The 25500-nt window shown below is 40.6% G+C and overlaps 1 protein-coding gene across 3 annotated transcripts in view; it reads right to left on the bottom strand.

Moving 5' to 3' along the window:
* The window catches only part of PPP3CA (protein phosphatase 3 catalytic subunit alpha), a 334427-nt gene that overhangs the window by 21277 nt on the left and 287650 nt on the right, over positions 1–25500 (bottom strand). For all 3 annotated transcript variants that reach the window (XM_073340795.1, XM_073340794.1, XM_073340796.1), the window contains 3 exons: positions 24077–24171; positions 10092–10217; positions 7229–7303 (listed from right to left, as the gene is read on the bottom strand). In XM_073340795.1, coding sequence (XP_073196896.1) covers positions 7229–7303; positions 10092–10217; positions 24077–24171 — 296 coding nt within the window. The remainder of the gene's footprint in view (positions 1–7228; positions 7304–10091; positions 10218–24076; positions 24172–25500) is intronic.

Raw genomic sequence — 25500 nt, forward strand, 5'->3', positions numbered from 1 at the left:
TGCAAATTTTCAAAAATGTAGGCATGGGATCCACACACAAAACATCATTCATAATTGGTGCATATAATTTCACAGCCATCAGGTAAATACCTGTGCAATTACATGACCTCAAGAAGTTATGCACCCAACCAAATCCATGTATTCAGTTACCACAATTTGTATGCTCAAGTGTGGTAACTGTATGAACAAGCACAGGTGTGCTTTTATGTACAGCTCCTGAGACCCATCATCAATCATGAAAATGTTGCCTTTTACTGTTTTGGGACATCTATTAAAATGTTATTAATTGTTTTTGAGTATTTTTAACAAAACAGAGTAACCATTTGAACTGTCCTGAAATCACAAGTTTGTATCTTAAAATGTAAAATGAAGATGAATGTTTTAGAACTGTCTTTCCAATAAAAGATTATCTTTTATACTGTTAAGTGTTAATGAATCATTCTAAACAATAAGGAAGTGTGGGTTAAAAGTCATCACCATGAAACAAGGATGTCCTAATATTAGAAATAGTTAAATGGAAGATTTAAATGACAATTTAACAGCAGTCAATTTCTCTTCTTCAGGAATTAAAGGGGTTTATTTCTACCTGAACTACTATGTAATCTCAGTTTTATTCAACTAGAACTGAATTATTAAGAAAGACAGTTTTTATTCCTTTTTTTCTTTAAGAAACAGCCTCTACCTACTCTCTGTCTTTAGACGTCTAATCACCTGAGAGTATCCCTTTTCTTTTGTATTACAAACCTACACTACTTGATTTTACAAGTACATTTATTTCTTCAATCACTGTTTAAAATTCAATTTACAGAACAACTACTTTTCAGAACTAGAAAAAACAGCAAGAAATAATCTTATCTGTAAATATAAAAATAAGTATAAAATGTACCTAAACATACCAAATAATAGGCTCAAAGTAAAATAAAGTCACTTTGATAGCACACACATAATATAGTGTTAAAAATATTAACTCTGAGAAGTTTCTGACTCAATCGCACCTTCTAATGAATGTTAAGGCAAGCAAATAGTTTTAAAATGTACCTTTTTCTGTTTGCAAATTGTCTACAAGTAATTTATGTTTTTGAATATTTATTTACCATTCAAAATTATTTCCCAAATACCTTCTGTGAATAATTCTTGTGTCTGTAGCTTATTCAAGAGCAGTTTTGAGTATATGATTGCAACTTAAGATTGTTTTGTTAATTTTGATTGGACACATAGGTCACATGGTACTATTTCTATTCCCTGATTAGAAAAACAACTCTTAGAATCAAGTTTCTGGTGTAAATACATCGGTTTATGAGTTCCAACTTCACCCCTGTAAAAAGGGACACACCAAAATCTGTATGTTACTTCAGCTGGTCTTAAGCATGGAAATGTACGTGTTCTTTAGACATTCCTGCCAGAAAATTAATTTGCTAGGGTATTTGCATAAAGCGGGACAGGAACACAGCTAAAGTTAAAATCTGGGTTTTTTTTATTCAAACAAACATTTTGGATATTATTTTGTAAGTAGCTATTGCTCCCGATACAGTGAACAGCAATCTGCACAGGTAGCTTGTTTGACACCTATGATATTTTACTTTGCCTGCATATGTGATTTATACCTTCAGACTTAGAAGCAGTGCAAGGAAATATCAGTATAGTCTCTTAAAATATTCTGAGTGCAGGACTAAATGGATGGATAATGTTACTGAGTGAAAAAAAACCAGTTAAGTCCCTCTTGATGTTATAGAAAATCCCAATAACTTAAAAACTGTATTTAGCACTAGGAAAATAATACAAAAATTAATTAAATGTAAGCCCTTCTAACTAATTTAATACCTTTCTTCTGTGCATAAATAGGATCTTCTTATGAAATTCCAGGGGGAGGGGGAAGAAACAGATCAGTGAAGTTTGGAGAATGAAAAAAAATAATAAAGAACATTTGACAACATCAATGGAAAAGCAATATTTATGTAAAGTCTGAAAAACAGAAAAGAAACAAATTAGGTAGGGAACAGCCAAAACGAAAGAAGCAGAACTTAATGATGAGAAGAAAAGAAATACTGTTCAGCTGAATCTGAACTTAATGTTAGTAAATTGTGCAGTAAACTAAAATGCAGCTAGACAATCAGAAACTAATCCTAAATTTTGAACCTGCCACCCATACATGCAATAGTCACTTTTTAAATCCTCCTATAATGCATCTGCTGATTTGATATTCTCATCAGGTTGAATAGGCTGGAGATGCCACTTTGCGAAAGCCACATAAACCATCCTATGTATACCATGCTGAGATGTCTCTTCTCCCCAAGTACTGAGAGGAGATACGTCCAGTCTATATCAGAAATACATGCACACCCCAAAAGCTAAAGGCAGTTCAGGGAGTATTAAAATATGAGTCACCAACTGCCCTGTTTCTGAAATTTCAGGGTGAAAGCAAAGGTGATATCCCCCTTGTGAGCCTTCGGCTTTGATCACCATGGGAGATGTGCCTGTGCTATCTCCACCAAAGTCAATGATGCATGCTGCATTTATGCATTTCCCAGTATGGTCAGACCGGAGGATTTTGCACTAAGCAATTTATAGTAATCAAATAGAAGCAAATATTATGGATGCAAATATTTTAAATAAAAAACAGCTCATTTTTAATGCAATTTAGTTGCAGCCATCAGGTCCAGGCACATCATTTCCACTGGAGCACTCATTTGTCACATAGGTTAGGAACTGCTCTCTACACACCACTGTTAAATAGTCCCGTAGGGATAGCATCAATATGCTCAGGAAGAGGTGTGAAAATCTCAGTATTCCTCCAGTGAGTATTCTTCCAGAAATGAAAACAAATACATAAAATTCTCCTTCCCCACTCACTCAAGGAGAATATTATGCAATATCTATTTCATTCTCGCTTGGTTTTAGGGAAAAAAATGGTCCTTTGTTACAATTAAGAGACTGATTGACTTGTGACGCTGAGACTACTATATATGCAGCTCGTAATACACACTGTCTTACCAACAATAGGTTGAGCTGTAATAGAAGACGGTGGCTTCTGCTAAAGGTAATTCAGTCTCCTTGTCAGCTCACTTCTGAGTCTGCCCCCCAATAATGATCACTGTGTTGATCAGTGTCCAGTGGGAATGTTTAATAGATTACTGTCCACAGTAGAATGGAAGTTTGATCACCAAAATGCATTTCACGTAATAACTCACTTCAGTCTTGAAGCACACTGCTTTATTCACCAAGCCCCACGGCTCCCAAATGATGACTAAATGCAGCACTTAAAATTATGACTGCTGCTTTTTCAGTGGCAGGGCTTTAAACCTGAGCTACAACATTGAAGGTGCTTTGTGACATGAAAATTAAGCCAGGTAATTAAGAAACCTCTTTGTGTCAGATCATGTGCGTGCAGCACACAAAGCAAGCAGTACGTTTGTGTCAGGTTGTCTATTATATTATTGCATCACTTTAATTAGTAGCTCATAAGGTTTTTAATTATTTCAGTCAAATGTGTTAGGCCAGAAATGCTGCTAATTAAAATACGAGGGTACTCTGGATGTATGCTGGTTAGGCAGAAGTACTCCTGTTGCTAGGTGATATGTATGATGTGCAAACCATACAACACACTAGTTAGCATTCACTGAAGACATTCTTTGATGTAACAGGTTACATACCAACTACCATGACAAGCAGAAAAGAATAAAAAAAAAAAGGATGGCAAGGGAAAATGATCCAAGTTTGCTATATTATATTATAAACTTTTTTGTCTCTTTAAAGCAGATAAAATTAAAAAGCCAGTGCAACCAGCCAATGAAACACAAGCACTTTGGAAGGGCATTAAAAAGGTTATTTAGACCCTCCCCCCCACACACCATTAACAGACACTGCCTACAGTGAATGAGGATCAGGACTGGATAAATATCTCCTTTAAGGAAATGAAATATACTGCGTGCTATCTCACATCAACATCCTCTGATGGCAGACTTGAACATGCATGACCCAGATCACTGTTGCTGATTCACAAGAACAGCATGCAGTCAAGTTGGGTGGATTTGGTGCTTTAATTTTGGAAGGGGCTGGTGATGTGGCAGGGGTAGAAAGTAAGAAAGAAGAACTATTGGATGCTGAGAGCTCAAATATTATGAGAAATCATTCTCCTTCCTCCTGCTCAGTGCTTTTCTGTCATTTTGGCTCTCAATGTAGATAATGAAAGTCAACGAGGAAATGCAAAGAAAAACGCTGCATAGCCTCTGTGGCTCTCACTTCAATTATGTGGGAACCAGGGACAGAGCTTGTAGAGATCAAATGGAGAGGAACAAAATCAGCATGAAGCTCTGGAAATATGGCAGTAGTAGGCTCTGGAAACTACAGATGGTGCAAAAGAATTCTGAAGTGGTCATGTTAAAGAAAACTATTCCATACATCAAAATGCATGTGTTATTTTAATGATTAGGTATTCTTTTCCAAGGCACAATTCTTTTAGGAGGCTGAACAGCAAATGAAGGAAGGAAGAAACAGAGAATATTCAGCCACATTATAAGGGAACAAATGCAAAGACCCTACAAAAGTGTAGTCACAAGGGGCTAAAATACTCATCAGCTAACACCAAAGACACAAATGAAAGGAAAATACCCCCCATATTGCCCTCGAGGCAAGGGTACAGCCTTTCCTAGGGAGGGAACTCAAGATATTTCAGACTTAAAGACAGGTCACAATACAGTAGAAATCATTCGGAATGCATTGTGAAATCATTCGTAAATAAACAACAACAAACAAACCCCACACAAATGCACACATAAGCCCTGATCCTGCAAGCCGCTCCACACCGGCAAACTCTCAATACCTACGAAAAGCTCCAGTGCTGTCACTGGGGCTAAGCACAGGCATATGGGGGGACCCAAGCGGAGTAGCTTGCAGGGTCAGAGCCATAGTCTGCATTTTACAGCTTTGAATGGATAACAATTTCAATCAGACATGAGCTAATCTGTGTTTTAGTCTCATCTATACCTTCATCCTGTGAATTTATTGGGTATGACATAGTATTTGATAGGGACAGAATTATTCCAATATTTCTGGGGCTCAGAGGGACTTTGGCAATAGAAAGAAAGAAAAATCCTCAGTAGATTTAGACAACAACTTAAAAACCTATAGAAGTGGGAAGTATTTAATTGCTCCCATTTGGAAACTTACTATGAATGCAGAAAATAATTTTGCGTACACATCAGCAAGCCAAAAGACTTACAGCTTGCTTTCCCTGCTTAGACACTGATGCTGCTGTGAAATAGCTTAAAACGGGAAGGGTGGCAGGATATACCTCTCTGCAAAACAGATGCCTCACATTCCCACTCAAACACCAAGTAATGTCAAAGAAACAGTGAACATAGAGCATTTTTACTTCTACAGTGAATTCATTTTATAAGCATGGTAGAATTTCAGGTCACTTGCACTGCAAGGCCTATGAAATCTCTCCCCTGTGCTTGTGGCCATCATCTTGGTCTCTTTCTGTTAAGAAGTAACTTTTGCATAGACACTTTTAAACATTTAGGCTGAAATTTTCAAAAGCTCTCAGCACTGGTCTAACTCTGGTCTCGTTAAAGTCAGTTGGACCAGCAGAGTTAGGCCAATGCTAAGTGTTTTTGAAAATCCCACCCTGAAAGGTTTTGTCGTTGGTGCTGAAGTCAATGGGACTTAGATATGTGCTTACGTGCTTTCCTGAACTGGAACCTACAAGAACACGGCTCTCCCACTACTATATTCATATTTGGTATTTCTGTAGGTCTTCATACATTATCACACACTGTTTTAACTGCAAAATAGCTGGTTACTTACATTTCAAAAGTGAAAGATATCAAGTAAAATAGTCAAACAGGTGTTTCTTCTCTGCACGGATTACCAGTTTACACTGAAGCACTCTCCCTGCCTGATCCTCAAGGAAAACTATTAAAGTCCCAATTGTGTAGCTGTTCCACCAGTGGAATTGCTATTGGCTTCAATGGCAAAACAACTTTCAGAAAAGAGAGGAAATAAACTAATTCTTTTCCCCTTCCTTTGTGTTTGTGAATTGTAGAAGTAAATGACATATTCTCGTCATGTAAGAAAAAAAGAAGCTTTTTAAAAGATGCCTTTTTAACTGAGAACTGTTAAATTCATAAAATGTTTGTCTCAGCCTAATTTATTGATAAACTTTTCACCTCCCCCCTCTCTTTTTGCTCTTCTCCACAATCCTATTACCAAATTCCTTTCAGATTATGTTCTGGGATATATTTTTCATACTTTGCATTCTGATTTTCTCTCTTTACCTCAATTTTTAATGTTTCCCTCTCTTTCTCTTTAGTGCCTAAGTGTTTTTGGTTTTTTTTTTAAGAGATCAAGGAACCATGGAGCACTAGTTTGAAGATAAAAAGTAGTACAATACAGGTTTGCTCAGTTGACAAGGACTGCTCTAGGGGATTATAAATATAATGTGAGCATTCACTTTCCATGCACTAGTTCTAACAGGAAACACTGGATAATAGAATAAGTTAATTTACTTCCATGGGACCAAATCCCAAAGGCACTGAGCACCTTTTACAAAGTAGTCAATGGGATCTGAGGTCACACATCATCATATAGTATCAATTCTATGGAGCACTAATGGAGATTTTTCTCTTTTCTGTGTAGAAAGAATGGGTCAGCAGCATGTCCCTTTGATATCTGTGTTTGCAATTAACAACCTTCCTAAGCCAGTGACTGTGTTCAAATTGTTTTCTAATGATTCAAGGATCCAAAGTAGAGTTTTCTGCAGTCCTGGGTATCATTCTTCCAAATCCGCAGTATCTAGCATGCCAGAAGCAGCAGAAAGTCACTCGGGGCCATATATGCCATTGATTCTAAGTAAAACTCCCCATTGGAAACATTGGGTAGCTCTGCTTAAAAATCAATAGCACTACCTGGTCCCTTATATTCAGCAAAACTTGATTTTCATAAAGGGAGTCAAATTATTATTTTCTTTCTTTAAAACGAGGAAAAGTAAAATGATTTTTTTTCTTTTGGCTTGGGTGGGAAGTGGGCAAAGGGGAGAGTTTAATAAATTCTCTCCACACCATGCATTATGCAAATCTATTGACATCTAGCACAAACTGTTGTTTTCAGCAGCATGACAGAACATAAATGAGATCCAGAAAACCCGGACGCTAATGTTAGTAACTGAGACTTACAAATAATTTCAAAGCAAACAAACAAACAATCTCAGTGGAGGGCAGAAAGCTCTTACCATCAAAACCATCTTCCTCTGACCCTAATTCATCATCTGAACAGATGTTCAGCACATTTACCAGCATCTCTGTCACTAGAGAGGAAAAACAAATGAGAAACATGAATGGTGAGTTTTCCTCATCAGTCTGAGAGCAGGCTGTAGCGTAGTAGTGTTAATGAATGTAAGCAAAACAAATAGCACCTCATCGAATTTTTAAACCATTTGCACCTTATATTATATTTGTAGTAATATAAACTTGGGTCCAAAGATCCCATGTGGTTAATAAGGGGTTGTTGATATGGTTTCCTGGTAAAAGCTGGTCAAATTTAAAGGCACCCTGCAACAATAAGACTCTTGTATTAAAAAAAAAAAAAAAAAAAGCATGATCTCTCCGAGTCACTAGCAGCAACCTAGATTACAACAAAACAAAATAAATTTTAAAATCCTGCTTTACTTTTCCCTGGTCATGGAGTTTTAGTTTTGTCTTTTCACTCATGTTGGACAATGAAACTAGACTGGTCTGTTTTACTCTTCTTCTCATGCACTGGGTAAAATGCTGTAGTTTTGAGTTCCCAGACCTGGAGGTTTTATAAACAACTCAGATATCCATACTGAATAAATAATAAAATAGATCATGAAAATGTTCCTGTTCATTTTAATGTTTTGTAATATTTATTTTATTTTAACAAAACCTAACGGTCTATGGCTAATGTAAATTGACAGTATCTTTAAGGTCAGGACTTACTGTAGATATTTCATTATTGCTGAAAGAGCAATATTTTTAATTTCTTTATTTTGTAACTTGCACTCCAAGCTGTCTACCTCAAGCTGTTCCTAAACCACTCTTAGCCCGTTTCAGACCCGGTGGCAGTGAAAGACTGACCAGAGAGTGTACAGTGTAAAAACAGCCAAAACTTACCCCCGGAGATGGGATTTAGAATTCTAGAAAAGACAGACTTACTACATAAAAATGTCAAATCATTACCAGATAGATAAGTGAAAAACTCCACTACATCTACATGTATTAAGCATAGTTAAAAGTTACCAGATATGTTTGGACTTGCACTAGCTATAAAGGTTGGAGATTTAATTTCAAAATGTGTAGTTACAAATAATTCTCTTCTGTGATAGTCACAGTGGTTTGACACATTAAAAGGGTGAACAGAATTCTGTTGTTCATAAATTAATCAGACATTCTTCGTTTTCACTTAACACTTCCACATTGACAAGGACTGGTGTAACTAACATTGTGTAATATATACAGCTTCCTACCTTGGTTGGCCTTATAGGGGAAAATAATCTACTACAGAAAACAAAAAACATGTAGAGCACAAAAACATATGTTCAACAGCTTTATTTTGCTAGATTCGTCTAATACCCATTTTGGATTTTCAGTCAAAGTACCAGAAGTATCACTGAGGACTTGAACATGGAGTGGGACATGGAAAATAGGGGAGAGAAAACAGGAAAAAAAAGAGAAATCCTGTAATCAGATACTCAGTGTGGATCTTTACTACATATTCTGCACTCCTGCCTCAAATAGTTTCTTACAGTCTGTAGGAGTTTTCTGGGGAAACCATGCGCAGAATATGCAACAAAAGTCGAACATGTGACCCAGAAAGCATGATTTGCCTGAAAAATGGGACTGGCCACATTTATGGCTTAACAAATGAATTCATTTTACTGTCTTTTAAAAAGCTTTAAAGACACATCAGCAAGGACTACAGAACTTCCTCTATCAGTGGAAACATGCCTGGAGACAACAAATGCCTTCCTGGCACACCCTACAGCATCAATGAAGCCTGTCCTCAGTATTGCCTGTCTTGTTCACACTGGCCTGGGGCATCCCACTATTGGCTTTACCTCAACCACTCTTTCAAAGAGCCTCTGTTTAGAGTATAAATGAGTAACTGAAAACTGAGCTGATCATGACTGTAAGTAAAGCCACAGCGGGCTGCATTTTCAGTTGCCTATTAAGATAAAATTGTACTACTCCATGCAGCTTGTAAGAGTTCATTTTAACTTTCTGGCAGTAACTGCTGTTGCTGCTAGGCATTCTATCATATTGCAAGGATCAAAGCAAGTTTCATAGCTCTCTAGTTTTAAGTCAGATGAACTGCTGGGTTTTAAATACTCTGTCATCATATATGAGCTTCATGTTTTGGACCCAAGTCGTCTTGCCTCCAGTTGTATACTTGCCAGCCACAGCTTAAAGTGGTCACAGAACCCCTGTATCATTGTCCAACAATGACATTTCTGTAGTATGGTAAGGCACAAAACTAATGACCCTTTCAGGGCTGGGACAGCTTAGTGAGATGTCATATATTTCAGGGGGTTCCCCTGCCCCCAGAAAACCAAGTGAAAGAGAAGAGCACTGTGGGTACCAAAGTGTCATGATCTGAATTTACTGATCAAGGAGAAATGTATGACTGCATCAGCAGGTTAGAGGCCAGCTGATGAAGTATATATAACAGTGACACAACTGGTGTGATACCAGCAAATGGCAGTATCACAATGCCCAAAGAGTTCAGCAAATACATTGAAGAGAATCCATGACTTTTATCTCCAACTGAAATGCAAGCCTATTTCAATAGCATTCTGATCATGGCACAGCTGTTATTACTGTGCTCTGAAAAAAAGAGGAAAAATCTTCAGAGATGCAGAACGTGGGAATGGTCAAGGCTGCACTCCCTGAAGTGTTGCTTCAGATGTAGCCTCATCACGACACCCTCAAAAGGCCTCTCTCTTAAATCCACCTCCACACTATTTACAGCCACGCAGCCCAGCCTGCTGAACCTGTTAATGGTAAGGGTGCTTGGGTAACTCTAACCCTCAATCCCTATTCATGTTTTAGCTTCCACGAGCACCGCAAGTTACCAACCTTTCTCTCCAACAAATGGCAATGACCAGGTAAACACATCCATGAAATTAGGAAGCCAATATGGGTGAGGGGAACAGTTGAACTGTCTGATATTCATAACATTGTTCTCATACTTCAATACTGCAGCTAAGAGGAAGGAAAGAAAAAGAAACATTAACGGCATGTGTGACAATCCCCACCAGAGGTCAAAAATAGTGATAGCACTTAAGTTCTATAAATGTGCTACAGTATATAAAACAAAAGACACCATTATAGAGATTTTTGAAATATAAAAGCTAAATGTTTCTGTGCTTATGGAGGGAAAGTTATCTTTGAAATGGCAATATAAAATAACTTAGTTATTGTTAGCATAACACAATAACACACAAGCCCTGAACAATTAAGTTTAGAGGAGAGCCCCGATGAAATACTTATTCAATATGGGACTAAGATACTACGTATTATTGGAATGACCATTCATCACAATGGTGACGCTGCGACACGTCCATTCTGATGGTGTATTTATATATATTTTTTTAAATAAGGGCCACTTAAAATTGAATTTATAAAGAAAAGAGGAACAGGGTGTCTTTAAAAGACAACTAAAAGACCTTTTAGATTAACTTTACTTTGTATATTATGTGCTAGCATTTAAGCATAGTTCTGAACGTAATCCTGCTTATGATGCTTACTGCTTGTGGTTAAAGTGGTTAAGACCACATCACTTCAGTCTGTTCTGCTAACAGTAATCCACTTTCGTGGTATATTCAGTAGCATCAGTGCAATGTCAGCAAACAATTATTAATCCGGTGACACTATATTGTACACTGGTAATTGTGTGGGAAATAAAACTACCTTTATATGAATTAATTTCAATTTGCCTGAAAACCAGCGAAGTCTTTAGTGGTGAACTTTGTTCATAGTGGGCAACTTTGTTCCAATAGCCAGTGTTAACTTAGGGTAGGTCTACATTTAGGGTGCCATGTAGATTACAGGCACTGCATGCCCAGCTAGCATGAGTATAAATAGAGAGATGGTGAGGCACTGCTTAGGCAAGTGGAGTACAGACACGACAGAATCCTAGTGTATGTATCCTATATGGCCCTTTACATGTCCGAGCAATGCCTCCCATGTGCACACTGCTATTTTTAGCAGTGTAGTTTCCCTCTGCTGGAGTCTTTCCCCACTGCAGTGAGAGATTCTGTCTGAGGGGAAAGGCTCTGGCAGGGGAGAGGCAGCAGGAGGAGACTCCAGCAGCTCCCCACTGCCAGAGCCTTTCCTCACTGCCTCCCCACTGCCAGAGCGTTTCACTGTCACATGTAGCTATACGCTGCAGTGGGAAGGCAGAGTGTCTTTCGCCGTGGCATGTAGCTACACAGACCCTACATGCTACCACAAGTGTGGACAAGGCCTTAAAGTATGTCTACGCAGCCGCTGGGAACAAGCCGCCCAGCATGGGTAGACAAACTCAGACTAGTAGGGCTTGAGTTAGCATGCTAAAAGTAGCAGTGTGGATGTTGTGGCTTGGTCTGAAGCTTGGAATCTCAAGCCTAGAGGGATCAGGTGAGCTTGAGAGCCTGAGCCACAACAGCCACATTGCTGTTTCTAGCATGCTAGTTCGAGCCCCTCTAGTACCTGTCTATCCAGGTTGAGAGGTGTGTTCCTAGTTGCAATGTAGACATACCGCTAAAGCCAATATTTGCATAATATTTGATGACTGTATTATATTTCAATGATGTTTATAATTTACATTTGTCAAAATACAGTATGGCAAGTCAGAAATAATTCCCCCCTGCTCCCCATTCCCTTTCCCACACCTGGTCTGTATAAAGCAGATAAGGTATTGCTGCTTTAATACATTCTATCTTAAATCCACATTGTAAACAAGGGACTATGTGACCTTCAGATGTATTAAAAAGAACCCTTCTCTCTCAATCCCTCCATTTTGTGCCAACCATCATGGTACATGGGTAGCGCAGGACATTCCGGAGCCTAATCTCTCAGGGTATAGAAGGCGGCTGACGTAATTTATGTAGTCTCCTTGCCCAATCAGACAATTTTCGTTCAACAAATCATGTTTGACTCTTGGGCATTCCATAGTTACACAGTTGGCTACTCTGCTTTCCAGTAAAATGAGGTGGCTAAGCACTGCTTGTCTGACTTCAACAGAAATGGGAGAGCTAATGGCAGTTCTTTCAATAAGCATTCTTCATATTTTGCCTGAGGTCACCAAAAGGAGATGAAGAGTCAATCTCTTCATATATGGAATAGCATGTATTTCATTACTGGCTGTGCAGCAAGAATGAATCAATGCTGCTTTTGAAGCCAAATGAAAAAGGCGTATTTAATTATTTGAAAATGAATTTAATATTCTAATGCTCACAAATATTCATTTTACTGAGTTTAGCTGGTTTCCCTCCCCTACTTTTCATTTTTCCATTCATTAAGAAAATGTTTAAAAATTGAAAAAGTTAAAGAAATAATTTTTACAAGTAACTTTGAGAAGAGGTCTCTAGAAATGCCTCTGATTCATTGACAGGCCAGTACGAGAAACATCCGCCAAAATATGAATGCTTTTTAGTATTCTTATAAAAAAGTGAAGGAAATTAATAATTGATTTTGAGATCATCTAAATGCTACTCTCACTTACACCACATTAATAATGTATCTATTTGAACTGCACATCCCTATGAATTAAATTTAAAATAACAATTGACACTTCATTTGAAACTTTTCCTCCTGGTTAAAGGCAGTGGTGAGCTGGAGCCGGTTCCCACCTGTTCACTAGAACCGGTTGTTAAATTTAGAAGCCCTTTTAGAACTGGTTGTTCCGCGAGGGAGAACCGGTTCTAAAAGGGCTTCTAAATTTAATTGGCCAAAAGTGGTGCCTTAGGCACCGACTCCATGGGTGTTGCAGCCCTGGAGCACCCAAGGGGAAAATTTGGTGGGTGCAGAGCACCCACCAGCAGCTCCCCTCCCCGCCCCACCCCCTGCCTGGCCCCAGCCCCAGCTCACCTCCGCTCTGCCTCCTCCCCTGAACGTGCCACCCCGCTCTGCTTTTCCGCCCCCAATCCCAGACTTCCCACGAATCAGCTGTTCGCGCGGGAAGCTGGGGCAGGCTGAGAAGCCGGCTGCGGCTTCCTGCTCAGGCCCAGGGAGGCGGAGATGAGCTGGGGGGTGGGGGAGGAGGCGTGAGGAGGGCCACCTGCACCGCAGCAGGTAACCCGGGGGGGGCGGGGGGGGGCGCAGGGGAACAGCTCCTCACCCCAGCTCACCTCCGCCACCCTCGGCCTGAGCGGGAAGCTGCCTCCTGCTTCTCAGCCCTCCCCCTTCCCGCCGAACAGCTGATTCGCGGGAAGCCGGGGGGCGGAGAAGCACAGCGGGGCAGTGCGTTCAGGAGAGGAGAAGCGGAAGTGAGCTGGGGCCAGGCGCAGGGCGGGGAGCTTCTGGTGGGTGCTCTGCACCCACCAAACTTTCCCTGTGGGTGCTCCAACCACAGAGCACCCAGGGAGTCGGCGCTTAAGGTGCCACTTTTGATGTGATCAGTGGGGGAGCGGCTGCTCCCCCTGCTCCCCCCAGCTACGCTCCCCTGCCCCTGAGAGCCAGAGGGACCTGCCGGATGCTTCCTGGGAGCTGCCCCAGGTAAGCACCTCTGGGACTCCCCACCTTGCTTCCCAGCAGGTGCCTCTGGCTCTTAGGAGTGGGATGGGCACCCACTATGGTGGCCCACGAGACCCTCCTGCCCGGTTCTGGGGGCAGTCAGGGGAGAGGGGTGGATGGGGCTGGGGGGGGCATCAAGGAACGCGGTGGGGGGGGTTGGATGGGGCAGGAGTCCCGGGGGGCGGGGGTGGGCAACAAATCCCTCGTGGGGTGAGGAGGGAACCTGTTGTTAAGGTTTTGGCAGCTCATCACTGGTTAAAGGGTAGTGAAGTTACCTATAAATCACCTGAACAGCAAACGAGAAACACACTGTATAACAGATACATTTCAAATAAAGTAGAAAAATTCCCTGAGGTAACATTATACAGTATTTACAAAAGAATAAAATACTGCACAGTGGTTTCAAAGTGCCACACGGACTTTTCTGAATTTGTATTTTAAATGTTTTCAATTTCCAAACGCGGAAGAGAAAATAATTAGTTTTTGTGTTAAGCAACCAAGCAATATGACTTATAAAATGTAATCACAATAAGAGCCGGTTTATTCATATAACTCAGACTACAGTTTACAAGATGGTAGTCTGCAGTGCTTTAGGGAGGAGCAAAATTGAAGCTGCGTCAAGAACACCACACTTCCTGGCAACATTACCAGTTTACCTGACCTTTTTAACCCTAAAGGGTTTCCTCCCCGCCCCCGGCAATGGGTATTTTGTTTCTTGAAATGAGATATTTAGCCTCTTTCCCTATAGCTCTAATGGTACTTCCCTAATTGAAAGGAGAACTTCTGAACCAACAGAGAAGCTCTCACCTTACCCGATCACTCTCGTTACAGTGTGTATGGTAACACCCATTGTTTCATGTTCTCTGTGTATATAAATCTCCCCACTGTATTTTCCACCGAATGCATCCAATGAAATGAGCTGTAGCTCACGAAAGCTTATGCTCAAATAAATTTGTTAGTCTCTAAGGTGCCACAAGTCCTCCTTTTCTTTTTGCGGATACAGACTAACATGGCTGCTACTCTGAAATTTGTAATTTCAGCGTATCAGGACTCGGTGCCAAAATCTTAGTTGCTGCAGGTGACCCAACTGTCCTGGAAGAACATTTATCTTTGGAAGTTTTCATGAGCACTAGTTTGCAGGGTATCTGATCACTGGGGTTAAAAAAAAAAAAAAAAAAAAAGGAGCCACAGGATGCATTACTTCAATTAGAAAACAATCAAGGCAAAATAGAAAATTGAATCTCTTGAACATCAGCAATGTCACTAAGTGGAAATCACACTGGTCCAAAGTTCTGGCACCTGATACATTCACTCCTGGATCATGACAAACAAAAGCACTATTATATCAAGAAGCCAGTTGCAGTTTTAAGATCTATTATAATCAACCAGAGCAGAAACTTATGGTTTTATTAATAGCCATATGAATTCTAATATGATTTTAGCAATCACTATCCTAAGGAACAAGGAGATTTAGGAACCAATATTTTATAACATTTTATATAATCTAACCATGTGGAATTGCAAATTGTGTAATATTGATTACTAACATTATTAATTTGTGAGACATCAGCTGCTAATAAAGTAAAATATACTACATGTACCCTCCTCAATCTTTAATTCTGTTTTATGAAGACAGAATTTGTAGCCACCTGCGGGATTTTTTTCAATAAATTATTTTTGGACTTTTTTGTCAAATTGATAAGAAAAACATGATCAGTAATAAGTATAGGTTTATGGGATAAAATCCTAACCCCTCTGAAATTAATGGAAAACTTTTCAGTGACTTCAATGGGGGCAGGATCACCAAGAGTTATTCTTCATGGGTGAAATCAGACTTGAGTATTTTTTTTTGAAAGACCAATAATTACTGGATGAAAGGAATTATATCTTGATTTTAGTATAGAATTTGATAAATCTCTCACAAAATTAATTCATATTGATTTGAACATATTAACATTGCCAGTGTGGGCTGATGACTGGCAGCTCAGTAAGCAAACAGCAAAGATAAAACAGCAATGATTTGAATTAAGGAGAGGTATCTAGTGCAGACATGATTTTTGGTGGGTTGTCTAGGGTGTAATTGACGGCAATGTCTAGTAAAATGCTGCAAGAACTGGTGTAATGTACTTGGGCAGTAAACATCTACATTTATGATATGGAAGAGGGGGTCAACAATACTAATGGGACTGGATTTGTGGATCCTGAACTGGGAGAAACTCTGACCACCAGTGATGAGAAAGAAATGTAGAGAAGTTGTAAAGGGCAAAGCAAACAAAATGAGAGTTAACTTGAAAAAACGCAGCTCCAGAAAAGAACAACAAAAGTCATTGGATAATCTGAGGTATTGATTTATGAGGAAAGACTCAAAGAGCTAAACTCTTAAAATGGGAGTTAAGGTTGCAAGTACAGTAAATTTATTGTAACACACATTACAGGGATGTAGCAATTATTCCAAAATCAAGAGTTATAAATCCAAGAAATGCAGAGTTAAGGTTACCCTTACATTCACACATATTAAGGTATAGAGGTGCAGAGTTAGGACACCCAGATAACCTTAACTCTGCCCGTTAGCAACATCATGCAATAATCAAATAGATAAGATTAAGACATTTTAGAGTTTGTGGCCCCAGATTAGATTTAAATGATTTTTAAATATATATTAGATTTTCTCTTTCTTCCTTCATTGTGTTACTCTTACAAAATGGTCACTGCTTCCTAGTATTTCCTAAGAGAGTGAAGCCAGCATCTTATGGCCTCAGTGCCCTTTAGAATAATAGGAGACTGGTGGTGAAATTGAGACAGTCATCTAATTGTGGGCAATCTATAACTTTGGTCCCACTGAGTACAATCAGGGATGGCAACCACTTTGAAATAAGGCATTTCTCAGTGGAAATCTCTGTAGTGGAGCATGATTTTTCAGCTCCCATGAAGGAGAATCTTTCAGTTATGAATAATAATGAGAAAATATGACCACTAATTGTAAATGAAGTCTTCAGATGTATCCTATGCACAGAATTTCAGTGAATTTTGCTATAAAGGACATCTGAAGCATCTGTGTAATTCGAACACTAAGATCATTCAGGAAAAAAGCAGTCTGACACTGAGTGCTAAATTTCTTAAAGGAAACATTTTAAAATTAATTTTTACAAACTATTCAATCAGCCTGCTTGTAAATTATCAGAAAATTCATTCTGTGCTGAGAGAATAAGTTCTATAACTTCGGGGAGGATATACTGCATTCTACATACAAAGCAAAGCATTGGAATCCCTGCTTTAAGTGCAAAGCTCACTCTCAACTTTAACAATGGAACCATGAGTTCTGCTCCCACCTAATGTAACAGGTTGGCTACCAAGTGACTACATTTCATTGATGAGGTGACAGGCTGGGAAAAGGGATTGGGAAAAATACCGAGGGGGTGGAAATAGTAACAAAGGGAAAGGAAATATTTAATGTGGTACACAGGGTTATGACAGTTCTACAGGATGAACTGTAGAAAGGAAAAATTTAGGTTGAACATACCAGAAAAAACCTTCCCTAAAAGTAAGTTCTATTTAAATCGTAGAATAATTTCTCCCAAAGAAATAGACGAATTCCCAGTTCTTGGGACTTGGATCAGTAGATCAAAGAAGTCACTTGTAGTGAACATTCCTACATTGGCAATGATACCCTAATAATTGTTTTATCATCTTTGTTACTATGACAACAAGTGGCCTTTTATATAAGTACAGTGAGGAATGCTAGAGAAAACTGATAGGTTTGATAAGATAAAACAAAGATGATAAACAAATCAGATTATTACATCATTCCTCTGTTCCTTATGGTACTATTTCCCAAGTATCTCTATTTTAAGATATGCTGCCGGGCAATTTTCCAAGGTGAAATTAATTTTTGTTATTGTCTTTCTATATCCCTTTCGATTACTTATTTACTCAGCTGGTGTCCACAACACCTCCCTTTTTGCTGTCTTCTGCAAATTTCATAAACACGCTATTTACCCCTTTTTCTAGGACATTAATGAATAGGACATCAATGAATGTCTCACAAATAATCAATGTTGAGGCTGTTTTCTTGATTTTTATAGTACTGTAGATCCTCTTGCATAATCTGTTGTTTCTCTCTCCTGGTCTCATTTTTTGTCTTAGCAAACACACTGTGGACTTTAAAGGGTATCTGAAGAGATATCCTGTTATTCTTGTCAAAATGTTCCAACTCCCCAACTGAATATATCAGTGTTAAAAGACATAACCTTTAAAAAACAAACAAACAAACAAACAAGCCCTCCAAGATGAGCATTTGCCTTCAGATAGCTAGTTAAATTGTTCATTCAGCCAAAAAACCTCCATTTTTAAAAGTGACAGTCTAACACTAAAATATAAACTCATTGACAATAATAAACAGAATTGATTGACTACTACTGAGTACTGTACAATTTCCCACTTCTGTATCCATTGTCCCAGCAAAAATAGCACTACTGTACATCCTGATGTCTTAAACAAATGTAAAAAACAAAAGTGAAAAATATTGTGATAAGTTAAAATACTTACATACTGTACATGGGCTACTGATCAACGAATACTGTATTCTTTAGCCGCCGTATACTGTTGCCATAGGGAATTTCAATATTGTTCAAAAATAGGCATGACTCTTCCTAAAAGTTGTTATATAGTACAGCAGCACTGTTAAGTGCCTCATTTGATAAAATCTTAGCTTGGCTTCTGTGTGTGGCCTCGGGAAAAACAGATCGTGATGGGCTCATTACGATTCACAGACACAGCTGTATTCACCCATACAACCTGCACGGAACTTTTGTTTCAATATACCTTGTCCTCAAGGCCTCATAAAACCATTATATTTAAAATACCACAATCAAGTCAAAGTTTATTTTCTTGCATGATGGGTCCTCTGGACCCTGAGGAGTGGGCTGACTGGCCAAGGCTTCCGGTACCCTTGTTTCAGAGGCAGCCGACTGGGAAGCTGCAGACTGTGCACCCTGGGCCTGGTGGTATGCCCATGGGGTCCAGAATGACCACTGGGTGGGCCCCTGACCATGTGGCGGCCATGGTCCTGCCCCCATATCAGGGCAGTTACAGTCTGACTGGTGGTGGTCCCGATCCGAAGGCCGCGACCCCATCTCTGAACCCGAGGAATGAGACTGGGACCACGAGGGCCAGGGTGGTGCCGAGTGGATCTGTGCCGACGAGAAGGAGAGCAGCGCTGCGAGGCTGGGGAGCGGTGCCGGGACCTGGATCAGTTCCAGGACCTAGATCGGTACTGTGGCTGGGAGCTGCGCCAAAATGGTGAATGGTGCCAGAACCAGCGTCAGGTCCGGGACCTGCTCCACGAAGGCGAGTGGAGCAGTGCTGCGATCGGGAGCGCTGATGTGATCCGGAAAGGTGCCTGTGAGTACAACCGGCACTGCGATGGGGAGCGGTGCCAGGACTCTGAGCAGTACCAGGATCTCAAACTGTGCTGAGGTTTGCCCAACGGAGCTGACGGTGCCAACGGATGGATCAGTGCCAGCTTGCCTCAAGACAGTGCTGTCCACTGAGCTACCGCAGGTTTGGTGTGGAGTGGATGAGGTCCCTCGCAGCCGCAAACGTGTCCAGGGTGGACAGTAGCTGAACTTTCACCACGCTGAGGGACCGGGAGTCCAACCGCACCGGACTCAAAGGCTCCCCCAGTGGGGCTGAAGTCAACGGTGCTGCGTCCGCGACTTTCGCTCCTGGACGCTCCTCCACAGGACGCACCACAGAGGTCGGCTCCAGGGGCCCGGGTCTCTGCTCAGGAGAGCCACCCTTCTCCGGCTTCCGGTGTCACTTTGGTGCTGGGTCGATGATGCCAGCTTTGGTGCCGGGGAGCGGTGGTGCCGCGGGTCTTGGCCAGACTCCACCACCGCCGCCGCGACTCTGTGCACTGAAGAACTCAGTGCTGGGTCCTCCAGTGCCGAAGGAGGCTGGGGACTAAGTGCTGCCTCCATAATGAGCTGCTTCAGGCGAAAATCCCGCTCCTCCTGAATCCGAAGACGAAATCCGTGGCAGATCCTGCACTTCTTGGCTTGGTGAGCCTCCCCCAGATGTTTCAGACAAGAGTCATGGGGGTCGCCCATTGGCATGGGCTTGGAGCAGGATTTGCAGGGCTTAAATCCTGAGGATTTGGGCATGAAAGCCCCGAAGACAGCCAGCTAGGGTGGAGGGTAAACCCCCCCCCCCACAACCCAATTGCCACTAACTACAACAAAACAAAGAAACTACCATCAAAAATCAGAACTACTATCTAAATGAAGCTAGGGACATGTGGAGAACTTGCTGAGCAAGATGCCACAGTTCCATCACGGGCGGTAAGAAGGAACTGAGGGGGTGCCGGGTCAGCAGGGTCATATGTTGAGCGCCATGGAGGTGCCACTCCAGGGGGCTCCACAGCCGACCTGACGGATACTGCTAGGAGAAAAACTTTCCGATGGCTGTGCATCCAGTGCATGCACACCTAACTGAGATCGATACGAGCAATCACTTGAAGAAGAACACCGTATCCTAGAGACAGCATGCACCTCGCAATCTTAATTCTGCCCCAGTACGAATGCAAACCTTCCAACCCACCCTTTCTCAATACCACAGTGCCCCATCACATTCACGCATTAGAAAGATAAAAATATATCTGATCATTACTTCCAGTTTGCTGGCCAATCTCTTTAGTTTCCTCAGAATCTTACTGTATTCATCTACAAGTGGCAAACAACAAACCACACATACGCCCACACCTGGATATAAAACAGTAAGTCAAAACTATGTGCAAATTTCTGACTTTATTACAGTAAAAGCTGTTATCTGGCACTTTACCAACTAGAAAGCTCTATAAACTGGCATTTCTGATCTTCATTGGGTTTACAGTCCAGCTGGCGCGGGGCCGGCAGGCTCTCTACCTGGCTCCGCATGGCTCCCTATAAACGGTAATATGTCCCTGCTGCTCCTAGGTGGAGGAATGGCCACAGGGTGCTCAGTGCGCTGCCCCCACCCCAAGCGCTGGCTCCACGGCTCCCATTGGCCGGGAACCGCGGCCAATTGGAGCCGTGGGGGCAGCGCCTGCGGGCAGAGGCAAGGCGCAGAGCCACCTAACCACACCTCTGCCTAGGAGCAGCAGAGACATGTCGCTGCTTGTGGGAAACCGCCCTAAGTGAGAGCTGCCCGGATCCAGCACTCTAAAACCTCTCCTGCGCCCCGACTCTCTGCCCGAGCATCCTCCCACATGCAAACTCCCTCCCAGAGCCATGCCCCACACCCCCTCCTGTTCTCCAAACCCCAGCCCTGATCCCCCTCCTGCACCCAAACTCCCTCCCTCTTAGTTAACCAGAATTTTTGACTTACCGGCACCCTCCAATCCCCCAACATGCCAGATAACAAATCTTTTACTGGTTTCAGAGGAACAGCCGTGTTAGTCTGTATTCGCAAAAAGAAAAGGAGTACTTGTGGCACCTTAGAGACTAACCAATTTATTTGAGCATGAGCTTTCGTGAGCTACAGCTCACTTCATCAGATGTTTACCGTGGAAACTGCAGCAGACTTTATATACACACAGAAATCATGAAACAATACCTCCTCCCACCCCACTGTCCTGCTGGTAATAGCTTATCTAAAGTGATCAACAGATCAATCTTTTACTGTAGTTTGTAATGTGTAAGCCAGAGGTGCCTGAAAAACATCATGTGATTCAAAATCTGAAGTTTTAAGGGCAATTTCTAACTCATTACAGCTCAGAAGCAAATCAGAATTTTCTGAAGCTCCTCAAATAAATCGATTCTCTTTACTTAGAGATTACGTGCTGTAAATCTGGGCAAAGACTAGGCTTGTAATTGAGAAAGTGTCCTCAGTCAACATGATCTGCTCTCAGAGAAAAATGGCATATGCCTCCTCGGGTCCCAATCTCCTCTGATGTGGACCAGACATTTCCTCATTCAGTCTTGGTACACGCAGTTTCTGTCCCTTGAGCGGACATGCTGGTAAGTCACTCGTTGCAGTTCTGCAGGAAGCCTTTACTAAGTCTTCTCTCACCTCTGATGAAATTGATCAGTCAGAATCACTATATTATTAAAGGATGGATCTGCTGCAAATCAAGCTACAATTTACAAAGAATATACCAAACCGTAAAATTCAGAATCATGGCATTTTCTTTCCCTGGACTGAGCCAGCAGCAGATTGCAGTCAAGACTGAGGTGCACAAGCAATGCAGTGTGAAAAAGTTTCTATAGCACACTTGGAATGCCTTAACCAGTCATCTCAATCTCAGGAAAAAGGGTTTTTTTCCCTTGCAAGAAATTCTGACAAAAATTCATTAGAAGGATATTTAGGGTCAGCCTTAAATTCACTAAAAGCAACACATTAAAGAGGGTGACTCTCTGTCATATTGGAGCAGATCTTAATCCATTGTTAATTTGACATTAGCTCACTTGGCCCAAATAGGGAGAGGAACTGAGCACCTGAATGTCAACAGCAGTTGTAGATAATCAGAATTTGCAGCAGTAGTTGCACATAAGGGTTCTTTATCAGAAAGGGTAATCTTATCTAATATATGGTCTGTCATACCTAGGAATCATGGAACAAATAAGATGACTCATTTCTGAGACTGATACGATAGAGGGACATTCCTCTGTTCATCCCCTGACATTTGGGGATTTAAAATTCAGATGCTAAGTTCTATTTTTATCATTGTTCTTGTGTGTCAAATGCTTGCCATAGTGACAAAAGCCTATACTGCCAACCCCCATATTCCTAATACAAACACTTTAAGAAACACAATTACAGGCAAATCCGAAATGCTGGTCCAACCTACTTTACTACTATGGACCTGCTAAGGGCAACTACTGTTATACGCTCTATCAGAAATCTCTCCCCCACAAATAACACTTTTCTTTCCCCTGCACTGTTGATGCTGCAATACTGCCTTACGCTGTCTTTACTGCACTTGCAATTCCTAAGTCTCTTGTGCTGATCTATGTTGCTAGGACTCAAAATATATTTGCTTAAGCACAGTTCCTACATGCTTTACTTTCTGCATAGATAGATACTGGTAGCAAGGCTTTGATGTTGCTGGTATTGTACCTTTAATAATTTTTTTGCACGTTAACATGCATTTGTATTATGTCAAAATATGCTAAATCTAGCTTCTAGCAGTGAACCAATTTCTTCCCTCACAAAGACTAAAGCATTTGCATAATAGCTTTTTAAAGTGCTTAGAAGTTTTATACAATAACCTATTAAAATCATGCTAGTTCTGAAGTCTCTTTTTTCTTTTGCACATTTTATACCAAATACTTTCTTTGTCTGTGGGCAAGGACTGAAAATCCCACCTGTCCCCTTAGGAAAGCTAAACACCTTCTAATGGGTTTAATAGGTTGGGACCATGGAAATGGTAGTTTATAATGAAACTATCCTCATTAACATGGTAAGGAAAAAGTAGTTATGGAAGTCTTTATAGTCCCCATATTTTCTTTCACCTACCAAAGCATACTAGTTTTATTCCAACTGGAGTAGCAGAAAGTGAAGCTATCCTGATGTGTATATTGGATTTAGCAGTAGGAGTTATTGGAATGCTCTGATTTAGAACAGCTTTTTTTCTGCAACTCATTAGGGAAACTTACAGTCACTGTAAGTGCTGTAGTGACTGTTGTAGTAACTTAATGTAAGCTGCATCCACTTGTATTTAGGTTGTGTTGAGTCTTCACAGGGTGGCTAGTATATTATTTAAGCAGCAGACTTTTTTCATTTATATATATTTCCCTCTCTTTGCACTACATGTAAAAATGATTAACAAAACAAAACATGAAATAGGATGCTCAGATACTATGGGCTCTATAAGAACCTAGATTATATTATGACAGAGTTTGCCATATTACTCCCATTAATCTTACAAAGTAACAAAGGGCCAGATGGCCTATTTTAAAAAGTAGCAGATGGCTTCGAAAATCTCAACCATAAGATTTTACAAAGTGCTTCCTTCGGTTATTAGAATTGTTGGCCATTTAATTCTCCAAATAAAGTTTTACTTAACAACCAACACTCAAAATCCAAATGTATCCAAGGATATACAAGACAGAAACATAAAAGTATGTAGCTATCAGAATGTATATATATATATAATGTGTGTGTGTGTGTGTATATATATATATATACACACACACACCTGATTGGTATTCATCTCATTAAATTTACATGGTGCAACGAAGTAAACAAGCATGAACTAATAAAAGGACACAGTCAACGCAAAGAATCAAAAATGGGAAACTGCATAAAACGTTTGAGTAAAAAGATAATGCTACTACTGTGCATCAACAGAAGGAAGAGAGCTCTCTTACCTTTGTTATTGTACACATCTAGATAATTTGGTGCTGAAAAAATTGTAATTAATGAAGGGAAGCCTGTTGTTTGGCTTTTCCTGTACATACGATACCTAAAGGAAATGACAGGTTATATTAAGTAATAGTATTATTAATCATTTGTTCAGTGCTCTAAGCGTACAACATGTCACTGACTTATCTCAGGCCAAGAAAAGCAACAGATCACTCCCAATGGTTTTACCATGTGAAGTTACAAGCAACAACAGAAATAAATTATGTTTAAAGCTATGCATGAAGGATTTGCTATAGATTTAGAACTTGCCTACAGTTGGGATTACTGTGATTTCAAGCAGAGGTAAACTCAAATGGCGCAAATTGTGACTTTCCATGTTGTTTGTACCAGTGCAGCTACACTGGTTGCTGGTTCCTAACGATTGAAACCCAAGCATGCAAAGTGTGGTAGGAAAGAAAATACTAACGAGGAGCACCAGACATTCCTGGTGAAATCTTGGGCTCCCTAAAGTCATTGGGAGTTTTGCCAATGACTTCAAGGGGATCAGGTTTTCGCCCTTCATCTATTGATGGAGGGTTCTTCTCAAAATAAATTTGCAAAGGGATTAAAAAATACTCAGAGAGATAGAATAGGTAAACTAATTCAGATGTCTTGGAGCACCATGGGACACAGGCATTACTATAGTAACCTCCCCCCAAAAGAGTTTTATGCTTCAAAATCAGTATTAATAAAGTATAAAGCACATTCATGAAACTACAAACTATATCATTTGACAACCATGCAAAGCAGTATCACCCAGAAATATACTTTCCTCTATGGAAAGAAAGCTTAGCTTCACAATGGAATGTCAAATCTTGTCCAGTCCATGGACTAGCATGCTAATGCCTATACATTTTCATTACTCATCCCTGCTGGCTTGTGCAGACCAAAGGCATATTGTCCCAGCAGAGCAATATTTAATCAATCAGTAACGGAATGGGACACCTGCAGAATTTGGAAGCAAACCAACAAAATGGAATTTTCCCCATAGCAAGGCAGAAGTAATACCCAATACAGCACACTAGTTCTCTAATAATTTCTAATAATTGGCAATTATCCACAAAAGTAAGGAAAAGTATCACACCGATTCATTGTAATAGCTTTTCGGAATTTCAGTGTGCGTATTGCACTATGCTTTACGATAGCTTAGCTCTCTCACTCCTACAGGCTTGTGGAGAGGTGGGGGTGGGAGCAGTCAGGGCCATGGGCTCACCCCACTCCCAGCCACCTTGGGACGAATGATGAGAGTGGGCTGTGTGTAACAGGGTGTGAGAAGGCTTCTCGTGCTATTCTCCCCACCCTGTGTACCAGTATATGTGAAATCCAAAAGGTTGCTCTGTGGTATATATTGGAAACAAATACTTTTCCTAATCAAAATGACACAATTTCC

The sequence above is a fragment of the Lepidochelys kempii genome, chromosome 4 (genome assembly GCF_965140265.1).
Source record: "Lepidochelys kempii isolate rLepKem1 chromosome 4, rLepKem1.hap2, whole genome shotgun sequence".
Lineage (NCBI taxonomy): Eukaryota > Metazoa > Chordata > Testudines > Cheloniidae > Lepidochelys > Lepidochelys kempii.